Source organism: Nematostella vectensis, chromosome 8 (assembly GCF_932526225.1).
Source record: "Nematostella vectensis chromosome 8, jaNemVect1.1, whole genome shotgun sequence".
NCBI lineage: Eukaryota > Metazoa > Cnidaria > Anthozoa > Actiniaria > Edwardsiidae > Nematostella > Nematostella vectensis.
In genome coordinates, this window is record NC_064041.1 from 4,318,127 (window position 1) to 4,341,272 (window position 23,146).

Consider the following 23,146-nt stretch of genomic DNA (forward strand, 5'->3'; position numbering starts at 1 on the left):
TTATTTGTTAGTTTTATATTACTCCCATTTGGAAATCGTGAGAGTTTCAGGATTCTAAAACTCGTATGTTAACAAGTACAGTATGTTAATTATTTGATCACGTTGAATACTTTATGTGCCTAACCAACTTACCAGGTCCCCTCGATAGACGAATTTAGGTAGTTATATTTGATGCATCTTTTTCAAAGCTTATTTTTATTTTTCTATATAATATTATTGTTATAGTGAAATTCAAACGGTTTTCGGGTTTGTGTATGAATATGTGAAATAGATGTTTTTGATACTATTAAAAAATTGAATATCTTCTACAGGAGTTTAGTGTTTTTACTTGTGCCTTTGTTTTGTGTCTGCTTGTTTTTTTGTTTTGCTTCTAAAGTTTTAACTTTAGAACTTAAAAGTTCGAAAGTCGTTTTAGAGTGCTTATTACAGTATTATATTCTCGTCGTCCTCTTTGTGCTCATGAAAGTTTGGGAAGGAGACCTGGCTCCGCCTAACGACGCTACCAAGCCTGTTAAAGCCGCATTGTCACCAGTTTACTACCGGAGGTCCGACGGAAACCTCAATCGTTAAAAGACAAAAGAATCCATTAAAATCCGAGATATAACAGGCCATCCGCTCATAATTATCAATCACATCCTCAAAGAAACTTCCAATAGACACACTGCTTTCAATATTTTGAAATATTTTTCGCGTTTTCAGTTAAAAATCATCGGATATTGTTAGGTAATCGACCGGAAGTAAACTGGTGACAATGCGGCTTTAAATGATAAGCTGGGGGCCGCCATATATGGTAATGATAATTATGAACCACTATAAACCATCCAAAGAATTCATAATTCAAAATACTATAAATCTAAATACCCACAACTCACCTACTTACTCCCATGTTTTCCCATACTTCCATACACCATGCCCGTTTCTCCCGCAGCAAATCTGTTTGTGAACAACCGTAACAAGGGTAGGAATCTAATTTGTTAAACAGGGGCAAAAGTACCATAAGCAGAAGTAATGGTAGACTAGGCACACTAAGGTACACTATAGTGGCGTGGGTAACATGGACAACGGTAACGGTAAATATAATGGCGAAGTTCCCAACTAGTAGCCCAACAAGAAATTAAATGAAAATTTTTGCGAGGTCCTTAACCGTCCTTCTGCATGCAATAAAATTACAAGAAAATTAATGGCGAGGTTCCAAACCAGTACCCTGGGTACAAGAGTCTCGAGCTTCGTTTGTTTACTATGCGCCCTCTACTGACTACGAGGAGCGCCAGGGTACCCAGGGTACCAAACCAGTCGCCCAACACAAAATGAAATGACATTTTGGCGAGGTCCCGAACCAGTCGCCCAACACCAAATGAAATGAACTTTTGGCGAGGTCCCAAACAAGTTGCTCAACACAAAATGAAATGACATTTTAGCGAGGTCCCAAACCAGTCGCTCAACATAAAATGAAATGACATTTTGGCGAGGTCCCAAACCAGTCGCCCAACACAAAATGAAATGAAATTTTGTTGAGGTCCCAAACCAGTCAACACAAAATGAAATGAAATTTTGGCGAGGTCCCAAACCAGTCGCCCAACACAAAATGAAATGACATTTTGGCGAGGTCCCAAATCAGTCGCCCAACACAAAATAAAATGACATTTTGGCGAGGTCCCAAACCAGTCGCCCAACACAAAGACCCCAAACCTTTTCAAGCGCAGGCATGCGGAAAAGAAGTTAGCTCACCCAAAGGGCGTGTGAACCACCGTTGTTGTGGTATTTTGCTTGTTTCATTTTGAAGTAACCACGGTATTTTGAAACAATGACAAAAGAAGGATTGTTGCGAAGCTGGGACTCTGGGGGACTATTTTCTTTCTATTTTGTGTTATCCGGCTTGACATTACTTAAGGTAACAAAGTCTAGTCTGATACAAAACCAAAAATTCCCCGGAGTTCATGCAGTCTCTATTGATGCACAGATCACAGGCCCGTAGACAGGGGGTGCGAACGCATCCCCCCACAACGGACGAAAGTCCACTTTCCGTTGTCAATAGACGTGCTATTTGTATAAACTAGACGTTGTGCCAAGGTTAACTCCTGTCCATTCTTCATAGGTAGGCTAGTTTTATATTGGCAGTACAGTGCCCGGTTCCTCGAAAGCAGGTTAGCGCTTATCCACGGATAAATATGGTTACCCAGACATTTGATTGGATAACAACCTTATTAATCTCTGGGTTAGCGTTAACCTGATTTCTAGGAACCCGGACCTGGACATCAATTATGAGCCTAATTATAATGAAAGTTATACAGGGTCTCTAAATGGTAATTCCCATATTTAAGGATACAATTTAGAGATACAATTCTTTCCTGTTGACAATAGCATCTGAGAATTAATACTCTTTCTACAATGCACTTGTCAAATAATGAATAATCAACGACAAAACGTTTTAAGAAAACATAATTTAGTTCAACAAAAACAAGTAATCAACAATAAAAAGAAAGACAATTTCAAGAAAATGGAACATGATAAGAAAAAACTGAATCCACACAGAAAACTTGTTATAATATAAATCAATGGACCCTACAGATAAAAAAAAACAACTACTGACAGCATGTGCTCAAAAATGCAAGTCCATGGATCCTAGCGATAAACATCAACTTCTTGTAGAACGTGTTCACAAATAATATAGATCAATGGATCTTAACAATAAAAACAAACGTCTTGCAGCGCGTGTATCATTGAAACATAATGATAAAAATAAACTTCTTGCAGCATGTGCTAACAAATATAGATCAATAAATAAATGTTTTTGAGAAAAAAGTAGTAATACCAAAAGGACAGCAGAGAAAAATTGAAGGTGCCGTATCTTAGTGCGCGATACCGCTGGACTAAACAAAGGTAGCCCAAGATTCAGTTGTGACCAGTTCCTCTCGGCTGCACGAGGAACGCCTGATTACATTTGCCTGCTAGCTCGACCCGACTAACTATAGTAACTATAAAGTAACTATAAAGCATAAGCAAGGTCACTTCGGTATGTCATCAATCCATAAGTCAGACTTTTTTTGTAGCAAAATCCGACAATAAACGTCCCGTGGAGAAACTACAAAGACATGAAAAAACCTTTTTGTTTTTTCGGAGCTGGTAAGATTTTAATTAGAGAACTCTCCCCCCCCCCCCCAAAAAAAAAAAAATTCTGATTTCGCACCCACTCCTACCCCCATCCCCCAAAAAAAAAACATCCTGGGTACGGGCCTGGATCACGTCATGAGATGCTTTTAAAAGTTTCTCACCTACATGGAATTATCTAGTGCTGAATATGTTTTATGATTTAAGGAACTAAACTGTACATTAAGATGAAATTAGAAAATGATCACTGCCACTCGACCAATCAGCTCCCCCCATTTCACACCCCTAAATCTAAAAGAAATTAAGGTGTCAAGCGGCGAGGGCATTGAACAATAGGGAATTAGTGGGGAATGTAGCTAGTAATTAGTGGTTATCTACTTGTAGTGAATTGTTTTCCTGGCGAAAACAATGAAAACAAAGTTGCAACTTAGGAAAAACTATTCACTAAGTAGATGACTACTAAAATATTTCTAACTACAAACTTCACTTAAATGTCCCTGTGAGAGTGATTTTCAAAATCCCGTGAAATACTATTTAGTTTATTTAGTACTAATACACTGCAATGTCTTTGTTCTCTTTTGTGCTGGCTTGACTATTACACTTTAACAATTACATTTTGTTTCAAGGGATTTTGAAAACCACTCTATTCAAAATCCTCAACTGTTTTACATCCTAGACAAAAATAAAGAAAGCAAAAATACAACGTTAATTGTTTACTAATAATATGTTCACAAATTTCAGCGATGGAAGAAAAGAAACAACACCTTAAGACCTCAGTTTATCCTTTTCTTCTCGTGTTTTTCTTTGCTTTATTTCTTTCGCCGAATGGTTTTTAGAACCGCGCGCTTTCTTTTCCGGGAACGGAAAAATCAAGCGCTTTGGCTTCAAGTCTTGCCATAGGTAGCCCAGGCAACGGTTGCTTGTTCGTAGCTCGGAATTCGGCTGTTCTGCTGAGAGGGGACGAGTAAAGCGTTTTTTGTAGAATGTTGTCAATAAAATTGCCTTAAAACTTAGAACATGCCTTAATTTTATTGTTAACATTCTACAAAAAACGCTTTACTCGTCCCCTCTCAGATCAGCCGAGTTCCGAGCTACGAACAAGCAACCATTGCCTGGGCTACCTGTGCTCCTTCCCAGCGCGGTCAAGCGTAACTAATCGTACAACGGCGTCGGTCAAAGAAAGCTTGTGGCTACTTTCTTGTTTTAAAATACGGCTAGCGGCCAGGGAAAATAGTTAACTGCTCACTCGTGGGATGAATTGTTCCTCATGACCTCGTGTAAGGAGAAATTCGAGCTCTTCCACAGTACTCTGACGGAAGCATTCAATAAGTACTTTCCTATCACTACTATCCACGCATCTCCCTCGGATAAACCCTGGATTACACATCAGATTAAACACGCTATTTCTAAAAGGCAACGAGCCTTCTCAAGGGGTGGCAAGGCCCCCCCCCGTAATAAGGTTCAGCGGCTAATTAAATCTTGTAAGTGCACCTATGAGAGAAAGGTTGAGGCCCTCAAAGAGTCTAACATCAGTCGTTGGTGGAAGGAGGGTAAAGCTTTGTCTGGTGGCTCCTGTCGCAACGGAAAGTGGTACGATCAGCTCCTTGTCACAAGTGAATCCGACCCTACTCGAGTCTCTGTGTAACAGGATGAATTCCTTCTTTGTCGGGCTGACCTATGACCTCCCCCCTCTAACTACTGGCGATGTGGCATCCTTTCAAGTCGATGAAGTCCCTGCTAGGTTACTTGCCACCATCCCGGAGGTTGAGCGAGCCCTATCTGCCACCAAGATAAAAAAAAGCACCCGGTCCCGATGGAATTCCCAATACCATCCTGAAGACCTTCTCCTTCGAACTTGCTCCGGTCATACAATTACAACAGCTCGCTAACTGATGGCTTCTTCCCATCTCCTCTAAAGTCTGCTATCGCACGTCCTCTCCCTAAGTCCAAGCATGCCAAGACCGTGGAAAACGATGTGAGACTTATCTCCCTAACGTCACAAGTCGCCAAGATCATGGAAGGACTAACACTTTCGAGAATGCTCCCCGCTGTCCTAGATAAAATAGATAGTAAGCAGTTTGCAGTTGCGTCTAAGTCTACCGAACAGGCTATTGTCTATATTCTACACCTTATGCTTGAGGCCCTTGATCTCGGCAATTGCTCGGTTAGACTCTTTTTCGCTGATTTCAGAAAAGCATTCGATTTAATTGACCATCACATCTTACTAGATAAGTTAAGATCACGTTATGTTGAAACGGCACTGGGTTGCAGCCTTTCTACAAGGGCGTTCGCAGTCTGTTTGCCTCGATGGTAAAACATCTTCCTCGCAACTACTTAACGGGGGAATCCCCCAGGGTACCAGGCTTGGGCCCATTCTCTTCTGTGTAATGGTCAATGACTTGGTCAGGACGTGGCCCCCGCGGGCTAAGTTCGTGGACGATTTGACTGTTCTTGAGGTGGTACCTAGGAACTCACCATCCCTCCTAGAACACATTGTTAACGACATTCAAGCATATGCCCTAAAGAATAACATGCGCCTTAATCCATCAAAGTGCAAAGAAATGTCCCTTAGCTTCTTAAACTATGATAGTTGCAGTTGGCAGCCCATGGCCGTGGCGGCAATACCATCGATCGGGTGCAGTCGTTCAAGCTGCTTGGCGTTCTCATATCGTGTGACTTGACATGGGTTGCGCACTGCGACTTCATAATTAAGAAGGCTAACAAAAGGCTTTATGCTCTAAGAGTACTTAAGAAATGCGGCCTGGATGCCATAGAGCTGATAACAGTCTACCGGTCACTTATCAGATCGGTCATTGAATATGCGTCTGCAGCCTTTGCGAACCTTCCAAATTATCTGTCTGACGCCCTAGAGAATGTTCAGAGGCGTGCGCTCAAGATCGCTTTCCCAGGTAGTAGGTTTGAGGGCTCACTCACGCTTGCAAACCTTCCAACGTTGCACGAGCGAAGAAATATCGCATGCCAGCGATTCGTTTCCAGAATCAAACCAGAGAATCCTCTTTTTCCTATCATTAAAGGGCGTCGCATTACGCATGATCCAGGTTTTAATCTCAGGTCTAAATATAAATCGTATCAGAGGCCTAATAAAACGAGTCGTTTCAATGAGTTCATTACTGTTAAATATGCTGATTACATTGATTAATTGTACTTTATTATAGTGCTTACTTGTATCTCTGACTCACCTGTAATCCAGTCTATACTGCGAAAGGTTGAATTAAACTCATTATTATTAGTTTAGCTCGGATGTTTTGCCACATATTGAATGTAAGTGTACCCTGGCATAGGTCTGCGAGATAAAAATATTTTGTTTGTTGTTTTTTCCTCTCGAATTTCGACGGTATTTGAGTGCTACCGAAAATGGCGCCTCCAACCTTGTTTCTTTCCTTAGTAGGGGGAGAGAAGTCATAAATCCCGTTAAGAAACCCCCCCAAATCGTGTATTACACGTGAATTTGACAACCACAAGGCATGTTTTAAGTTCTAAGGCAATTTTATTGACAACATTTCACACAAAAAAACGCTTTACTCGTCCTCTCTCAGAACAGCCGAATTCCGAGCTACGAACAAGCAAACATTGGCTGGGCTACCTGTGGTCTTGCAGCGAGGGCAAGAATTCCAGCAGCGAGAAATCTAGTTTTATTCGCACACAATTGACGTGCAGTATTGTCTGACGTGTCAGAATTGTCTGACGTGTCGGTATTGTCTGACGTGTCGGTATTGTCTGACGTGTCGGTATTGTCTGACGTGTCAGTATTGTCTGACGTGTCAGTATTGTCTGACGTGTCGGTATTGTCTGACGTGTCGGTATTGTCTGACGTGTCGGTATTGTCTGACGTGTCAGTATTGTCTGACGTGTCGGTATTGTCTGACGTGTCAGTATTGTCTGAATGATGTTGAAAATTTGTTGACAACCATACAATGGCCTTCGACAGTAAGATATTATTTAAATAAGATGTTAATTTGCCAGTGACATCTAGTATAAAATCATTTTGAAAATCTCGTGGCAGTGTTAATTTTCTAAGAAAGTTAGATAGAGTGGTTTTCAAAATCCCATGCAACAAAATGTAATTGTTAAAACGTAATAGTCAAGCAAAAACAAAAGAGAACAAAGACATAACAGTGTATCAGTATACTAAATAAACTAAAAAGTATTTCACGGGTTTTTGAAAACCACTCTAATGTCCGCTCGTGTTCTATGGAATTTAGGGCACTCATTAACAAAAATCTGCTCGTGTTGCGCACTCCATTATTTTTGATAATTCGTGCCCTAAATCTCATAGAACACTTGCGTCCATTATCTCACCCTTACAGTCTACATACAATATATACCCGTATAAATTAATATGTTTTACAGTGTATACCCGTCAATTGCTTTACCAGCTTTTCTTTGTAAGCTTGTCTCGCTCTTTTACGAAGGAATGTATGAGAAACTCAGCAGGAAAATCAGCAGGAAACCATGCCTCAGTAAGTTCTTCACAAAACATGGAAGACATTTAGTTTAAAAAAAGAGATTCGAAGAGTCACAAAATGTGTCACTAGTAATGGTAGGAATTTTTACTGCAAAACAGCTCCTATTACAAACGAAAATTATTTGTTTTAATCATGTCAACTAGTCCGTGACAATCAACGTTAATTACGAAATTGGAATTCTGTTCTATCATTACATGTAAATACTCGCTTGAGCTGCATACACACGGACAGGAAAAGGGAAAAAGAAACTCAAGTTTTACGCCAACAACATTTCCATACCAAGCAAAAAATTCTCGACTCAAGACCTACGCAAAGCAACTTATTATTCTATTCTTTCCATGCTTTTCCTAAGTATTTGCCACAGGGGGTCGATTGACAATTAACTAGTCAAAATAAAAAGTAGTGAGTAGTTCTTGGTGATCGCCTCGCCAGTCTGTAAGAGATGGACGGACCGTGGAACATGCTGTCGTTTTCAGTGATGCTTCTAGTTTGGGGACGCTTTGCTACAGGTAAAAAAGAGCGATGAATGCAGTGGCGGATCTAGGATTTAAAAAGAGGGGAGGGGGCTTTTTTCTGTCGCGATTTTTTTCCGACTTTAAAAATATATATTAAAACAATACAGTTGATGTTCGAGGGCGTAAATATGTTTTGGGCCCGACTCGAGCTCATTTAAGCCCGAGCGCAGCGAGCATTCAGAGCATTCAGCGCAAAAACATTTATATGGTAATTCCCTTGAAATAGTTCTACTACACAGAATATTTTAAAACTTGGCATAAACAATATTGAAGTTATGGGCTTTCAAAAAATGTTATAAAAAATGGGGGTAACCGACCTTGTTTTCACAACAGAAGGGCGTACATTTGACGCGTTTTTACTGATCGCGCGGCGCGAGGAAAAACCACAACTCTTAATTCTCCAAATATAGTGCCTAGAAAATTAAGTTCTTTGTGTCTGGCTGCCAAACTCCGATCTCCTAAACAATAACCCGTAGTAGCTAACGTTTAAAACAAATCAAATTTTAAGAGATCGAACTAGAAGACACTGTTTGCCTATTTTTACGGTAAAAAGCGCCATTTTGAAATATTTTTACGGCTATAACGAGAAAATAAACAAACTTCTACTATCAAACTTTTTTTCTTCTTTCAGTATATCATTTTTCCGTATATATTTAACTATTTGAGCAAATAAAAATTGGGGTTTCGGGTTTTTTTTGTTGGGCGACTGGTTGAGTGACAGTTTGGCATGACAGCCTGTGCAGAAGTATTTCGGGTCAAGATGAAAAACTTACATTCATTTCAATAGGGGTGGGGATTGTAACAGCACGGTTTTTTCAAATGTTACATTCCCCCCTATGTCCCGGGGTTCGGGGGCCGGAGTTTCAATTGACTAGTGCATAAAACCTCAGCATTCCCGTAGATAGGAGTTTCGCGTGAGGCCTGCTCTCACGCTCAAGGTCTTGAAAATGCTAAGGTCTTGAAAATGACCCGTAGTTGTTATTCTCCAAGCAAATAACACCTTATTATTAAAAGTAAATAACCACATTTTTTTCCTTGTTTAACAATCCTTGCGATAGTTTTTTTTATTTGGTTTTATTATTCCGACACCTTCCGTTTTGTGTACAGTCTATTTCGAGCACTTTGTCACACTACGAACTCGCGAAGTCTCGCATGCATGGGGCCCGGCATGCGGGAGTTTGAAGGCACGCAATGCTAAACTTCTTTAGGCTGAAAAAAAAAATGCTCGAATTGATGGTCTGTACACAAACAGCGGGAAGCGTCGGGTGAAAGAAACATCAATCGCTTCTTGTTTCAAAACAAACTAGAATTATGTTTATTTGCTAACATGTCATTTTCTTGGGTTTTTAAAGAGCAAAACAATCTACCGCTCATTTTTTTTTTTAAGACCTTGAGCGGGAGTTTTAGGGCACGGGATGCGAGACTTGCTCTCTTGACTGTACACAGAACGGAAAGCGTCGGAATAATAAAACCAAATAAAAAACAATCGCAAGAATTGTTAAACAAGGAAAGAATTGTGTTTATTTACTTTTATTTATAAGGTGTTATTTGCTTAGATGATTAAAGAAAACGACAAACTACGGGTCATTCTCAAGACCTTAGCATTTTCAAGACCTTGAGAGTGAGAGCGGGCCTAGCGGGTCACACGCGAAATTTCTTTCTACGGGAAGGCTGAAGTTTTAGCTGTGTACAGAAAACAAAGAGGGCAAACAAAAAGGCACACCAGAATGCATAATACATACGCGGCTACCCCTCATTTAGCCATTATAGATATTTATAGTACGAGCGAATGGCTGGCTGGTTATTGTGCGATGAATTGCAGCCCTAATACCCTTAAGGGCACTCGGCGAGAGGTCCGTCTTGTCTTTTGTTTTGACTTCAGCATAGAAAACGACATAAAATGCCTCCGAGTAGCTGATGCTGTGAAAATCACATTCAAAATTTCGCTTCGTGAATTTTTTCATCGCCCAGGATGTTGTTTCTTATTATTTGTGGGAAAAGAATGTTCTTCCATTTTTAAAAGCTTCGAGTTGAGAAGATTGTGAGTCGTGCTCAGACATATTTCCCTGTTATTTTTTGTAGTGCTTTGTAGGTATCAATACACAACCAGAAGGCAAGCAATACGACGAGCGGTTTGAATGAATTGCGGTAATTTCTGCTTCCTTCTGATTGGCTCGCTGCAATTTACTCGTCCTCTCATTGGCTTAGAGCAGCGGGCTGTAATATATTACGCAGTGGCTATATGCCCGGCAGTCGGGAAAGGTCCTCAATGGACTAAATGCCCGACAGTTTCCAATTTATTCAAATAACCCAGTAAATTGTCGACCTACTAAGTTCAAATTATTCTAGATTTGTTGATAAAGGGCAAGCCAATCTGATTCAAAAAATGCAAACGTTTTGGCGGGCTCTAATATATTTGCGGTGGCTATATGCCCGACAGTCGGCAGAGTTTGGCAAAAAAGGTGACCTAATCGAGACACAATCTGTCAACAGGAGTTGTTTTCAAGTCTTCAACCTGATATTGTGGACGACAAAAAAAAAAAAGCCAACTGGCCAAAAGATCGGGCGCCGTCGAACAGGGTAGATTCTACATTTTTTGGCTAAGTTCAAATGTCGTATTATCCATGAGCGAGGCGCGTACCCAGGATTGGCTGGGGGGGGGGGGGGGGGGCACCGCGCGCACCCTGCGCACCCCCCCGTGTACGCGCCTGTGAGCCGTATTCAGTGCAAATGCATGCAAAAGAATGAAATCGATTGTTTCATCTTCATTTGCATGCAGTTGCATTGAATACGGCTCATGGATAATACGGCTTTTGAACTTAGCCTAAGATACCTAAAACAATAGAAAAGAAAACAGGGTCGTCGTGGCTAACAGAAAACTAGGACTATGATATTTGAACATTTGAAGCAGTGATTCTTCTCAGAAAAGCATATTATTTCTAAAGTAATTCAAAAGTTCACGTGTACTGGAGTTTGAGCTCTTAAATTTAACATTTTTTGCTCTTAAATTTAACATTTTTTTGCTGACGACACAAACCCAAAGAACTATTAAAGCAATATTATTTAAGGTTGTTATTATGAACACATTTTGATTCTGCATTTTAGAACGCTTCAGACTAACAAAACAATATATTGCTGCTATCTTAGCCTCGACATGTTTTTAAAATTTGGTGAAATCTCAGCGACTGGGCGTTCTTTAAAAATAGTTTCTTCTAGAAAAAGAGTGAATCCTACACGAAACCAAGTTCTAAGGCCCGATGTAACTTATAAAATTGTTAATTTACATCATTTGAATTGAAATCAATTTCAAAATGATAACTCGCTGTAAAATTTACTAGGTATTTGATTACCCCCCCCCCCCCCATGATCCCACTATAATGATTCTAGAATCATGTCGGTATAATGCTTGGTACTCATACCGTACTGCTATGCTCAAAATCAATCATGCCTGCATAAAACCATACTTTTGAACTTGTTGCACTAAATTTGGTTGAATGGGGTTAGACTTGGTAGCTTACTATCTCTTCATTTTTTTCGGGGTCCGGTATCCATCAAATCGCGTTCTCTGATTGGCTCTCGTGAGGTCCGGTATCCTACGATTAGGACCCCGCGATACCGGACCGCATACCTCCAAAGCTCGAAATAGTGAGTTGATTTGTTAAATGACCCCAAAATGACCATCGAAAACTGGAGTTTTACTCCCGAAGTTATAAACGGCATTTTATTTGATATTTTATCAAGAATCATTGATTTTACGAAAAATCGGCTTCAAACTCCCTGTGCTTTGACAATTTCCCGCCATAATGATTTTGCAACGCGCGCGACAATTTCAAGTTTGCTGAAAGTTTATTTGGGATAGAAAAAACAGCAAATCGTCTCTTCATACGAAGAAAAACAACAAATCACTATAGGAATTTATTACCTGGATAACCAGCTTAACGTATCCACATTCAAGAAAAGTTCTTTAGTGAATATAGCTTATCCTCTGAGGAGGATTAAAGCGAAAGAAGACATTTCTACGATCAATTTGAGTTGAGAATGACGTATCCATTTGGACTAAATTATTTTACAAAATTGTTGGTCAAAACTCAGATAATGTCTTCTTTGGAGGTTCTGTATTTCTGGAGGATAAAAGGCGTTGTGTGGAAATACAAAATGGAGTTTATTGAATGATCATGAGCGAACAAAATCTTCACGAACATTGACGAAAGTCAGAAGCGAAACCTCGCCTCGTGCATTCATAAGTCCATAAGGTAAACAAAGTTGGAAAATCTATAGAGGAAAAAAATAAATATGTTATTTCCCAGCTAAGGGTCGGTCCGTACCATGAAATACAGTGACCTCGGCCTTGAAAACACTGACCTCGGCCTTCGGCCATGGTCAGTATTTTCAAGACCTCGGTCATTTTTTTTATTTGTTTATCACTCTTTATTTCTCTTTTTAACATTCCATTTACAATTCACATTAAACATTACAACTTACAGTCTATTACATTACTTTACAGATACATTACACTTTCTACTTCCCTTTCACAAGAGGCCAGTTTCTCCCATTTTTTCAAGTGGGTTATTACATTATTTTTCTGTTTACTGATATGACTTTCAATTTTGTGCACTCTATAAACTAGTGATCTGAAAAATTGATCATTTGGAAGTTTTTTTTTTCTACAAAAGTATATGCATTGCTTTGCTATAAGTATTAGATGGTTAATGATCATGAAATCATTTATACCAGAATCCCAGAGACCAAAAAGAATATACTGATCTGCTAACAAGAAATCATCAGAGCATAAATGACACTGTTCCATCCATTTTATGACTTCAAGCCAAAAAAGGCGCACATAGTTACAGTGGCAAAAAAGATGTTCTAGAGTCTCGTCTTCAGCCTCGCAAAAAGAACAGACGGGCGAGTTCACAATACCGATCTTAAATAACTTCTTATTAGTCAAGAGAATACAATGTAAAATCTTGAACTGAAACGCACGTGAATATGTATCTATCGCAACACGGAAGGGCAGCAAGTAAATCTCTTCCCAGTCAAAATCGTTCTCAGGATAGTCAAGATTATACCTTGTCTGTGCTGTGGGTGTCACCAGCATTTTAGAGATAGTATGATTGTACACTAATTTGGCAGTAATATCTAATGCATTTATCCATTTACTGCTAAGATATAAGGTTGGGATTGGGGCCTCTTGAAAAACAAGTAGCTCTTAAAAACCTGACCCTTTATCATACAAGTCCACTTTTTCGGTATTGCATTTAATAGGCCAAGCCATTTGAGAAAATCACCTGACCTTAATCCTCTAGCCTGAAGGTCATTCCATGTTAATAGTTGTCCCGTGCTTTTCATATATCTACAACTCTATGGATACCTAATTGTATATATTCCTTATAATAACAAGATTGTTTTTGAACACAAATCTCTTCATTATTCCAGATCACTTGCTCTAAAGCTTCTTCCCTTGTGTCAACTTCCTGTCTATTAAGTTTTGACCATTCCTCTAAACTCTGTAAATAAAAGTGTGGGATATTCCTTAATGGGAGTTTTGAAATATGAAATCTACAGCCTAAGATGTATGCACCGCCAACAGGAGCTAGAAAAAGGTTTAAAAACGTTTTCCAGTCAGCATTATCTTCTTCATCCAAATATCTTTTTAACATCACCACTTTCTGAGACATTATTAAGGTTTTCAAATCTGTCATTTTAAGGCCACCATCCTTAAATACTCCAACAAGAGCCCGTCTTTTGACCTTGTCGTTCCCATTCCAAATAAACTGATATATTATGCTATTTACTTCCTTAATGAAATCCTCATGTAACGATAAAAGAAAGGCCCTATGAAGGCATTTAGGTATAACAAAAGATTTCACCACCTGTATCCGCCCAGTGTTAGATTTCTCCATTTCCAGACACAGATGGATTTTTTAAGGATTCAAGAGTGTCATCAAAATTTAACTTATATGACCGTTTTTGATCGTAGGTGAAGTAAACACCTAAAATCTTCATTGGTTTATCTAAATGTTTCACATCTATTATGAGCCTGTTAGAAACTAGTGGGTCTCCCAAGTTAAGAGCTTCTAACTTATCCTTATTTACCTTTAAACCTGAGCAAACACTAAACTGCTCCAGAAGATTCATAAGAGAGTTATACGAGGCTACATCTTTAACAAAAACTGTCATATCATCTGCATACAAAGTGCACTTAATATGTTCATCCCCAATGTCAAAGCCTCTTATGTCGTCCTTGTGCCGTATATTTATTGCCAAGATCTCCAAAGCCAGAATAAAGAGATATGGCGATAAAGGGTAGCCTTGACGTACACCTCTTTCTAGGTCAAGCATAGCCGAGGAAAATCCATTATTCATTATACAACTTTGGATGTTGCAGTAAAACGTTTTCACCCAGCTAACAAAGGAGGACCCAAAATTAAAAGCTATTAAAGCCCCTGTAAGAAAGCTCCAATCCAATGAATCAAATGCCTTTTCAAAATCAATTGCTACCAATAAACCAGTCTCTAGTGTATAAAATTAATCAATAACTCTTACACTGTCAAATAACTTTCTACCCTTTACATACGCAGTTTGATTTGAATGTACGATTAACGGAAGTATCGGTTCTATACGTTTGGCTAACACCTTTGAAGCGATTTTAACATCTACATTTAATAAAGAAATTGGTCTCCAGTATGGAATAAACGTTCTGTCCCTATCCTTTTTAGCTATAAGCTTTAATACAGCCTGTTTCTGGGATGTGGATAGCTCTCCATGGCTGTATGGATAATTTAGACACTTAACCACTAAATTTCCTATGACAGGCCAAAAGGCTTTGTAAAACTCAATCGATAAACCATCCATACCAGGGGATCGGCCATTATCAAATGTGTTCAAAACATGCAAACACTCGTTATTCGAAATTTCACCTTCACATTTTTCCTTGAGTGATTCAGGAATTTTAGGAATGTTGGGATTAAGCAGAAATTTTTTCTTAAAGGAGTCCTGCAGGGGCGATGACGACTTTTTGTAGAGAGACGAATAAAACTTGTTCAACTCCGCCATAATTATTTCAGAATCCTCTGTTGTTTCATCTTCTGTTACATGAATTTTCCTTATAACAGATTTATCATAATTAGTTTTTTCCAGTTGTAAAAAGTATTTGTTATTTTTTTCACCCTGTTCAAACCACTGAGCCCGTGACCGTATGATCTGACCCTGGGCAATATACTCATAGTGAGACTCATATTATATCCTTTCTACTCATATTCTGACCTCGGTCAGAATACGGACCTCCCAGCTGGTAAATAACATATACGTATTGTTGTAGTGTTATTTTAATAATTGTTAACGAGCCCGAATTTGGGGCCATTAGGGTGGTGAAACTGACAGGCTATTTAACAATTGGAACTCGAGGCCGATTTGACTATGAGGCCGAAGCCGGGATGGTTTTTATTCAAAATCATAGTCCGAGATGCCCAGAGGTCTAATTGTTCACCAATTAAGACAAAAAATAATCAAGATCATGGTCTTTTGCTTTTAAATAAACATTCCACCCCCCCCCCCTTTTGGCCAAAAATGGGTCATTTCGTATTAAGCAATCTTCAAATACTATGCTTTTTCCATATGATACCTATGACTGCGCACCCCCCCCCCCCCCCTCGGCCAATCCTGGGTACGCGCCTGATTCATGTCTTCTATTTGTCAACTGAACTTTGGTTAACTTTAAAAACCATTCTGCAAAGTGTAAACTAACTGTAAATAAAATCAATAAAAATGTTACATTTCTCGGGGATTTCCCGCTGAAGAGTTGAACAACTTGAAAATCGCATTAATTTAACGTTTTCAGTTGTTTTCTTACAGTTGAAGATCCTCTTTCCATATCAGGGTGCCTTTCTTTTTCTTGGATAGCATTATTTAATAAGTCAGTTAAAAAGTGTCGTCGCTAGTTTCAGCAAATTGCGATTGCGCCTGCCATTTTTCCGAGCATTTCGCTACTCTTCTTCTATCACTATTTAGTATAAATCCATTCACATACTATCACAAATCTCGCAATTTGATTGGCTCCCGTACTCACTATCTATTGAGCCATAGATAGTGAGTAGCGAAAAAGTGTGCATCGCACGTGTTGCTTTTCGCGACAAAAGCGGTTATTTATTAACTGGATTATATACCAAAAGAAGACTACTCGACTACTAAAACTAGACTACTTGTTCTCACTACGAGCCTCGTTGACTATCTATTGACTTATAGAAAACTCGAACTCGTCTTATTATAGACTATTAGTAGCTCAGCCAATCAGAAAGCAGGATTTGTAATAGAGTTCTAGTTGATAAATTCTAAATCTTATTATTTAGTAGCTCACCCAATCAGATTGCAGCTTTGATGATAGACCATTAAAAGTGCAATTTGACTAAAACGAGATGTTCTGGTCTGACTGAGGGGAAATTAAAGAAATACGTGTGTTGATTTTATTTGAAAGAACAACGATGTGGAGAGAAATCTCAATATTTGGAAGCACGATAATAAATAAAATGTTGAACTAAACACACAAGTTGATAATAATACGCCATACCAATAGTCCAAACAGAGTCTCTGGGTCGTATACGGTTCTTGATATCCTGGTTCTAGAGTCTCCTTCATTCCTGTTCTCTAATTACGTGTCGCAGCTTCGCGCCTCGTGAGTAGTGAAACTTTGGGTCTGTGGAACCAGGGTAGGTTCTTGATATCTTTCAAACAAAACATACCGACCAACTAACCCGGTCAGCGTTTTCTCACATGTAGGTACCTGTCACTTATGTGTTTACCAGTCCCCTGTGATACCAGGGAACTCTCAAGTAATTATGTTTTTTTTGATGGTGGCACAAATTGGTGAATTCTGACAGATATTTATTGATATCATTTCTAGGTGTTGATATCGGATGGGAAAAGAGCACAATGAATGTTAATGAAGGAAAATTTGATGTCACGACAAAAATCAAGAGATCAACATCTTCCGGCCTTAATATTGTGACGTAAGTAATACATACTTTATATATAATCAAGAGATCGACATCTTCCGGCCTTAATATTGTGACGTTAGTAATACAAACTTTATTAATAGGTTATGGGAGTCGAGAATACAATTAGTGTACCATAAATAAGTGTACCATAAAATGTTATACGTCAAACTAACGTAATGTTAAATGTCAGGCTTGAATGCTCCTTTTGAATATTCTTTTCACAATTTTTTATCAGTGTTTCTCATCTCGATATTACTGCAAAGTTTGGAAAAGACTACGGAATACAAGAAAATGAAGATATTGTTTTTAAAGATGGCGAGAGTGAAAAGATTTTTCACTTTTACATAAAAGACGATAATGTCGTTGAATACGACGAAGATTTTCAACTAAAAATCAGTTCGAACGACTCTGTTACCATTGGACCTATAGCAACGCTTCAGGTCACCATCGCGTCAGATGATAAGGGTAGGAAGATAATGATAAAATGCGCAGTCTTTTATATGAAACCCTGTGTCCATGTGCATCACACATGACACCCTGTGTTACACCATGTGCATCACACATGACACCATGTGTTACATCATGTGCATCACACATGACACCCTGTGTTACACCATGTGCATCACACATGACACCATGTGTTACATCATGTGCATCACACATGACACCCTGTGTTACACCATGTGCATCACACATGACACCCTGTGTTACACAATGTGCATCACTCATGACACCCTAAGTTACACCATGTGCATCACACATGACAACATGTGTTACACCATGTGTATCACACATGACACCCTGCGTTACACAATGTGCATCTCACATGACACCCTGTGTCACAGACTGTGTATCACACATGACACCCTGTGTTACACCGTGTGCATCACACATGACACCCTGTGTTACATCATGTGCATCACACATGACACCCTAGATTACACAATGTGCATCACACATGACACCCTAAGTTACACAATGTGCATCACACATGACACCCTGTGTTACACAATGTGCATCACACATGACACCCTGTGATACATCATGTGCATCACACATGACACCCTAAGTTACACAATTTGCATCACACATGACACCATGTGCATCACACATGACACCCTGTGTTACACCATGTGCATCACACATGACACCCTGCGTGACACAATGAGCATCACACATGACACCCTGTGTCACACACTGTGTATCACACATGACACCCTGTGTTACACCATGTGCATCACACATGACACCCTGTGTCACACAATGTACATCACACATGACAACATGTGTTACACCATGTGCATCACACATGACACCCTGCGTTACACAATGTGCATCACACATGACACCCTGTGTCATACCATGAACATCACACATGACACCCTAAGTTACACCATGTGCATCACACATGACACCCTGTGTTACACCTTGTGCATCACACATGACACCCTGTGTCATACCATGAACATCACACATGACACCTTTTGTTACACCATGTGCATCACACATGACACCCTGTGTCACACCATGTGCATCACACATGACACCCTGTGTCACACCATGTGCATCACACATGACACCCTGTGTTACACCATGTGCATCACACATGACACCCTGTGTCATACCATGTACATCACACACAAAACCCTGTTACACCATGTGCATCACACATGACACCCTATGTCACACAATGTACATCACACATGACACCCTGTGTTACACCATGTGCATCACACATGACACCCTGTGTTACACAATGTGCATCACTCATGACACCCTAAGTTACACCATGTGCATCACACATAACACTATGTGTTACACCCATATGCATCACACATGACACCCTGTGTTACACAATGTGCATCACACATGACACCATGTGTTACACCATTTGCATCACACATGACACCCTGTGTTACACCATGTACTTTACACATGACACCCTGCGTTACACCATGTGCATCACAAATGACACCATGTGTTACACCATGTGCATCACACATGACACCATATGTTACACCATGTGCATCACACATGACACCCTGTGTTAAACGATGTGCATCACACATGACACCCTGTGTTACACCATGTGCATCACACATGACACCCTGTGTTACACCATTTGCATCACACATAACATCCTGTGTTACACCATGTGCATCACACATGACACCATGTGTTACATCATGTGCATCACACATGACACCCTGTGTTACACCATGTGCATCACACATGACACACTGTGTTACACAATGTGCATCACTCATGACACCCTAAGTTACACCATGTGCATCACACATGACAACATGTGTTACACCATGTGTATCACACATGACACCCTGCGTTACACAATTTTCATCTCACATGACACCCTGTGTCACAGACTGTGTATCACACATGACACCCTGTGTTACACCATGTGCATCACACATGACACCCTGTGTTACATCATGTGCATCACACATGACACCCTAAGTTACACAATTTGCATCACACATGACACCATGTGTCACACCATGTGCATCACACTTTACACCCTGTGTTACACCATGTGCATCACACATGACACCCTGCGTGACACAATGAGCATCACACATGACACCCTGTGTCACACACTGTGTATTACACATGAAACCCTGTGTTACACCATGTGCATCACACATGACACCCTAAGTTACACCATGTGCATCACACATGACACCCTGTGTTACACCATGTGCATCACACATGACACCCTGTGTCATACCATGTACATCACACACAAAACCCTGTTACACCATGTGCATCACACATGACACCCTATGTCATACCATGTACATCACACATGATACCCTGTGTTACAACATGTGCATCACACATGACACCCTGTGTCACACCATGTGCATCACACATGACACCCTGTGTTACACAATGTGCATCACTCATGACACCCTAAGTTACACCATGTGCATCACACATAACACTATGTGTTACCCCCATATGCATCACAAATGACACCCTGTGTTACACAATGTGTATCACACATGACACCCTGTGTTACACCATGTACTTTACACATGACACCCTGCGTTACACAATGTGCATCAAACATGACACCCTGTGTTACACCATGTGTATCACACATGACACCCTGTGTTACACCATGTGCATCACACATGACACCCTGTGTTACACCATGTGCATCACACATGACGCCCTGTGTCACACCATGTGCATCACACATGACACCCTGTGTCACACCATGTGCATCACACATGACACCCTGTGTCACACCATGTGCATCACACATGACACCCTGTGTCACACCATGTGCATCACACATGACACCCTGTGTTACACCATGTGCATCACACATGACACCCTAAGTTACACCATGTGCATCACACATGACACCCTGTGTTACACCATGTGCATCACACATGACACTCTGTGTTACACAATGTGCATCACTCATGACACCCTAAGTTACACCATGTGCATCACACATGACATCCTGTGTTACACCATGTGCATCACACATGACACCCTGTGTTAAACGATGTGCATCACACATGACACCCTGTGTTACACCATGTGCATCACACATGACACCCTGTGTTACACCATTTGCATCACACATAACACCCTGTGTTATACCATGTACATCACACATGACACCATGTGTTACATCATGTGCATCACACATGACACCCTTTGTTACACCATGTGCATCACACATGACACCATGTGTTACATCATGTGCATCACACATGACATCCTGTGTTACACCATGTGCATCACACATGACACCCTGTTACACTATTTGCATCACACATGACACCCTGTGTGACACCATGTGCATCACACATGACACTATGTGTTACACCATGTGCATCACACGTGAAACCCTGTGTTACCCTGTGTTACACCATGTCCATCACAAATGACACCCTGTGTTACACCATTTGCATCACACATAACACCCTGTGTTACAACATGTGCATCACACATGACATCTTGTGTTACACAATGTGCATCACACATGACACCCTGTGTTACACTATTTGCATCACACATAACACCCTGTGTTACACCATGTGCATCACATATGACACCATGTGCTACACCATGTGCATCACACATGACACCCTGCATTACACAATGTGCATCACACATGACAACATGTGTTACACCATGTGCATCACACATGACACCCTGCGTTACACAATGTGCATCTCACATGACACCCTGTGTCACACACTGTGTATCACACATGACACCCTGTGTTACACAATGTGCATCACACATGACACCCTGTGTTACACCATGTGCATCACACATGACACACTGTGTTACACAATGTGCATCACACATGACAACATGTGTTACACCATGTGCATCACACATGACACCCTGCGTTACACAATGTGCATCTCACATGACACCCTGTGTCACACACTGTGTATCACACATGACACCCTGTGTTACACCATGTGCATCACACATGACACCCTGTGTTACATCATGTGCATCACACATGACACCCTAAGTTACACAATGTGCATCACACATGACACCATGTGTTACACCATGTGCATCACACATGACACCCTGTGTTACACAATGTGCATCACACATGACATCCTGTGTATCACACATGACACCCTGTGTTACACCATGTGCATCACACATGACACCCTGTGTTACATCATGTACATCACACATGACACCCTGTGTTACACCATTTGCATCACACATGACACCCTGTGTTACACCATGTGCATCACACGACACCATGTGTTACATCATGTGCATCACACATGACACCCTGTGTTACACCATGTGCATCACACATGACACCCTGTGTTACACAATGTGCATCACTCATGACACCCTAAGTTACACCATGTGCATCACACATGACACCCTAAGTTACACCATGTGCATCACACATGACATCATGTGTTTCACCATTTGCATCACACATGACACCATGTGTTACACCATGTGCATCACACATGACACCATGTGCATTACACATGACACCCTGTGTCACACCATGTGCATCACACATGACACCCTGTGTCACACCACGTGCATCACACATGACACCCTGTGTCACACCATGTGCATCACACATGACACCCTGTGTCACGCCATGTGCATCACACATGACACCCTGTGCATCACACATTACACCCTGCGTTACACAATGTGCATCACACATGACACCCTGTGTATCACACATGACACCCTGTGTTACACCATGTGCATCACACATGACACCCTGTGTTACATCATGTGCATCACACATGACACCCTGTGTCACACACCGTGTATCACACATGACACCCTGTGTTACACCATGTGCATCACACATGACACCCTAAGTTACACCATGTGCATCACACATGACACCATGTATCACACCATGTGCATCACACATGACACCCTGTGTTACACCATGTGCATCACACATGACACCCTGCGTGACACAATGAGCATCACACATGACACCCTGTGTCACACACTGTGTATCACACATGAAACCCTGTGTTACACCATGTGCATCACACATGACACCCTAAGTTACACCATGTGCATCACACATGACACCATGTGCATTACACATGACACCCTGTGTCACACCTTGTGCATCACAAATGACACCCTGTGTCACACCATGTGCATCACACATGACACCCTGTGTCACACTATGTGCATCACACATGACACCTTGTGTCACGCCATGTGCATAACACATGACACCCTGTGTTACACCATGTGCATCACACATTACACCCTGCATTACACAATGTGCATCACACATGACACCCTGTGTATCACACATGACACCCTGTGTTACACCATGTGCATCACACATGACACCCTGTGTTACATCATGTGCATCACACATGACACATGTTATGTCAAAGGTCTTTCTTACTCTATATCTTATCGACTTATTGATATAATAATTAATTAATTATTTCATATTTGTATCAATATTTATTATTTATACTTGATTCCAAGGCTACCTTATTAAAGTGCATCTGAAGAAATA

General features: G+C 40.5%; 1 protein-coding gene across 1 annotated transcript in view; it reads left to right on the forward strand.

Moving 5' to 3' along the window:
• The first annotated feature begins 7,627 nt into the window (after positions 1-7,627).
• LOC116614588 (adhesion G-protein coupled receptor V1) overlaps positions 7,628-23,146 on the forward strand; it is a 32,034-nt gene continuing 16,515 nt past the window's right edge. Inside the window, exons 1-3 of the mRNA XM_048731341.1 lie at positions 7,628-8,104; positions 17,010-17,115; positions 17,339-17,568. Of these exons, the coding sequence (XP_048587298.1) occupies positions 8,038-8,104; positions 17,010-17,115; positions 17,339-17,568 (403 nt within the window). The 5' untranslated portion in view covers positions 7,628-8,037. The remainder of the gene's footprint in view (positions 8,105-17,009; positions 17,116-17,338; positions 17,569-23,146) is intronic.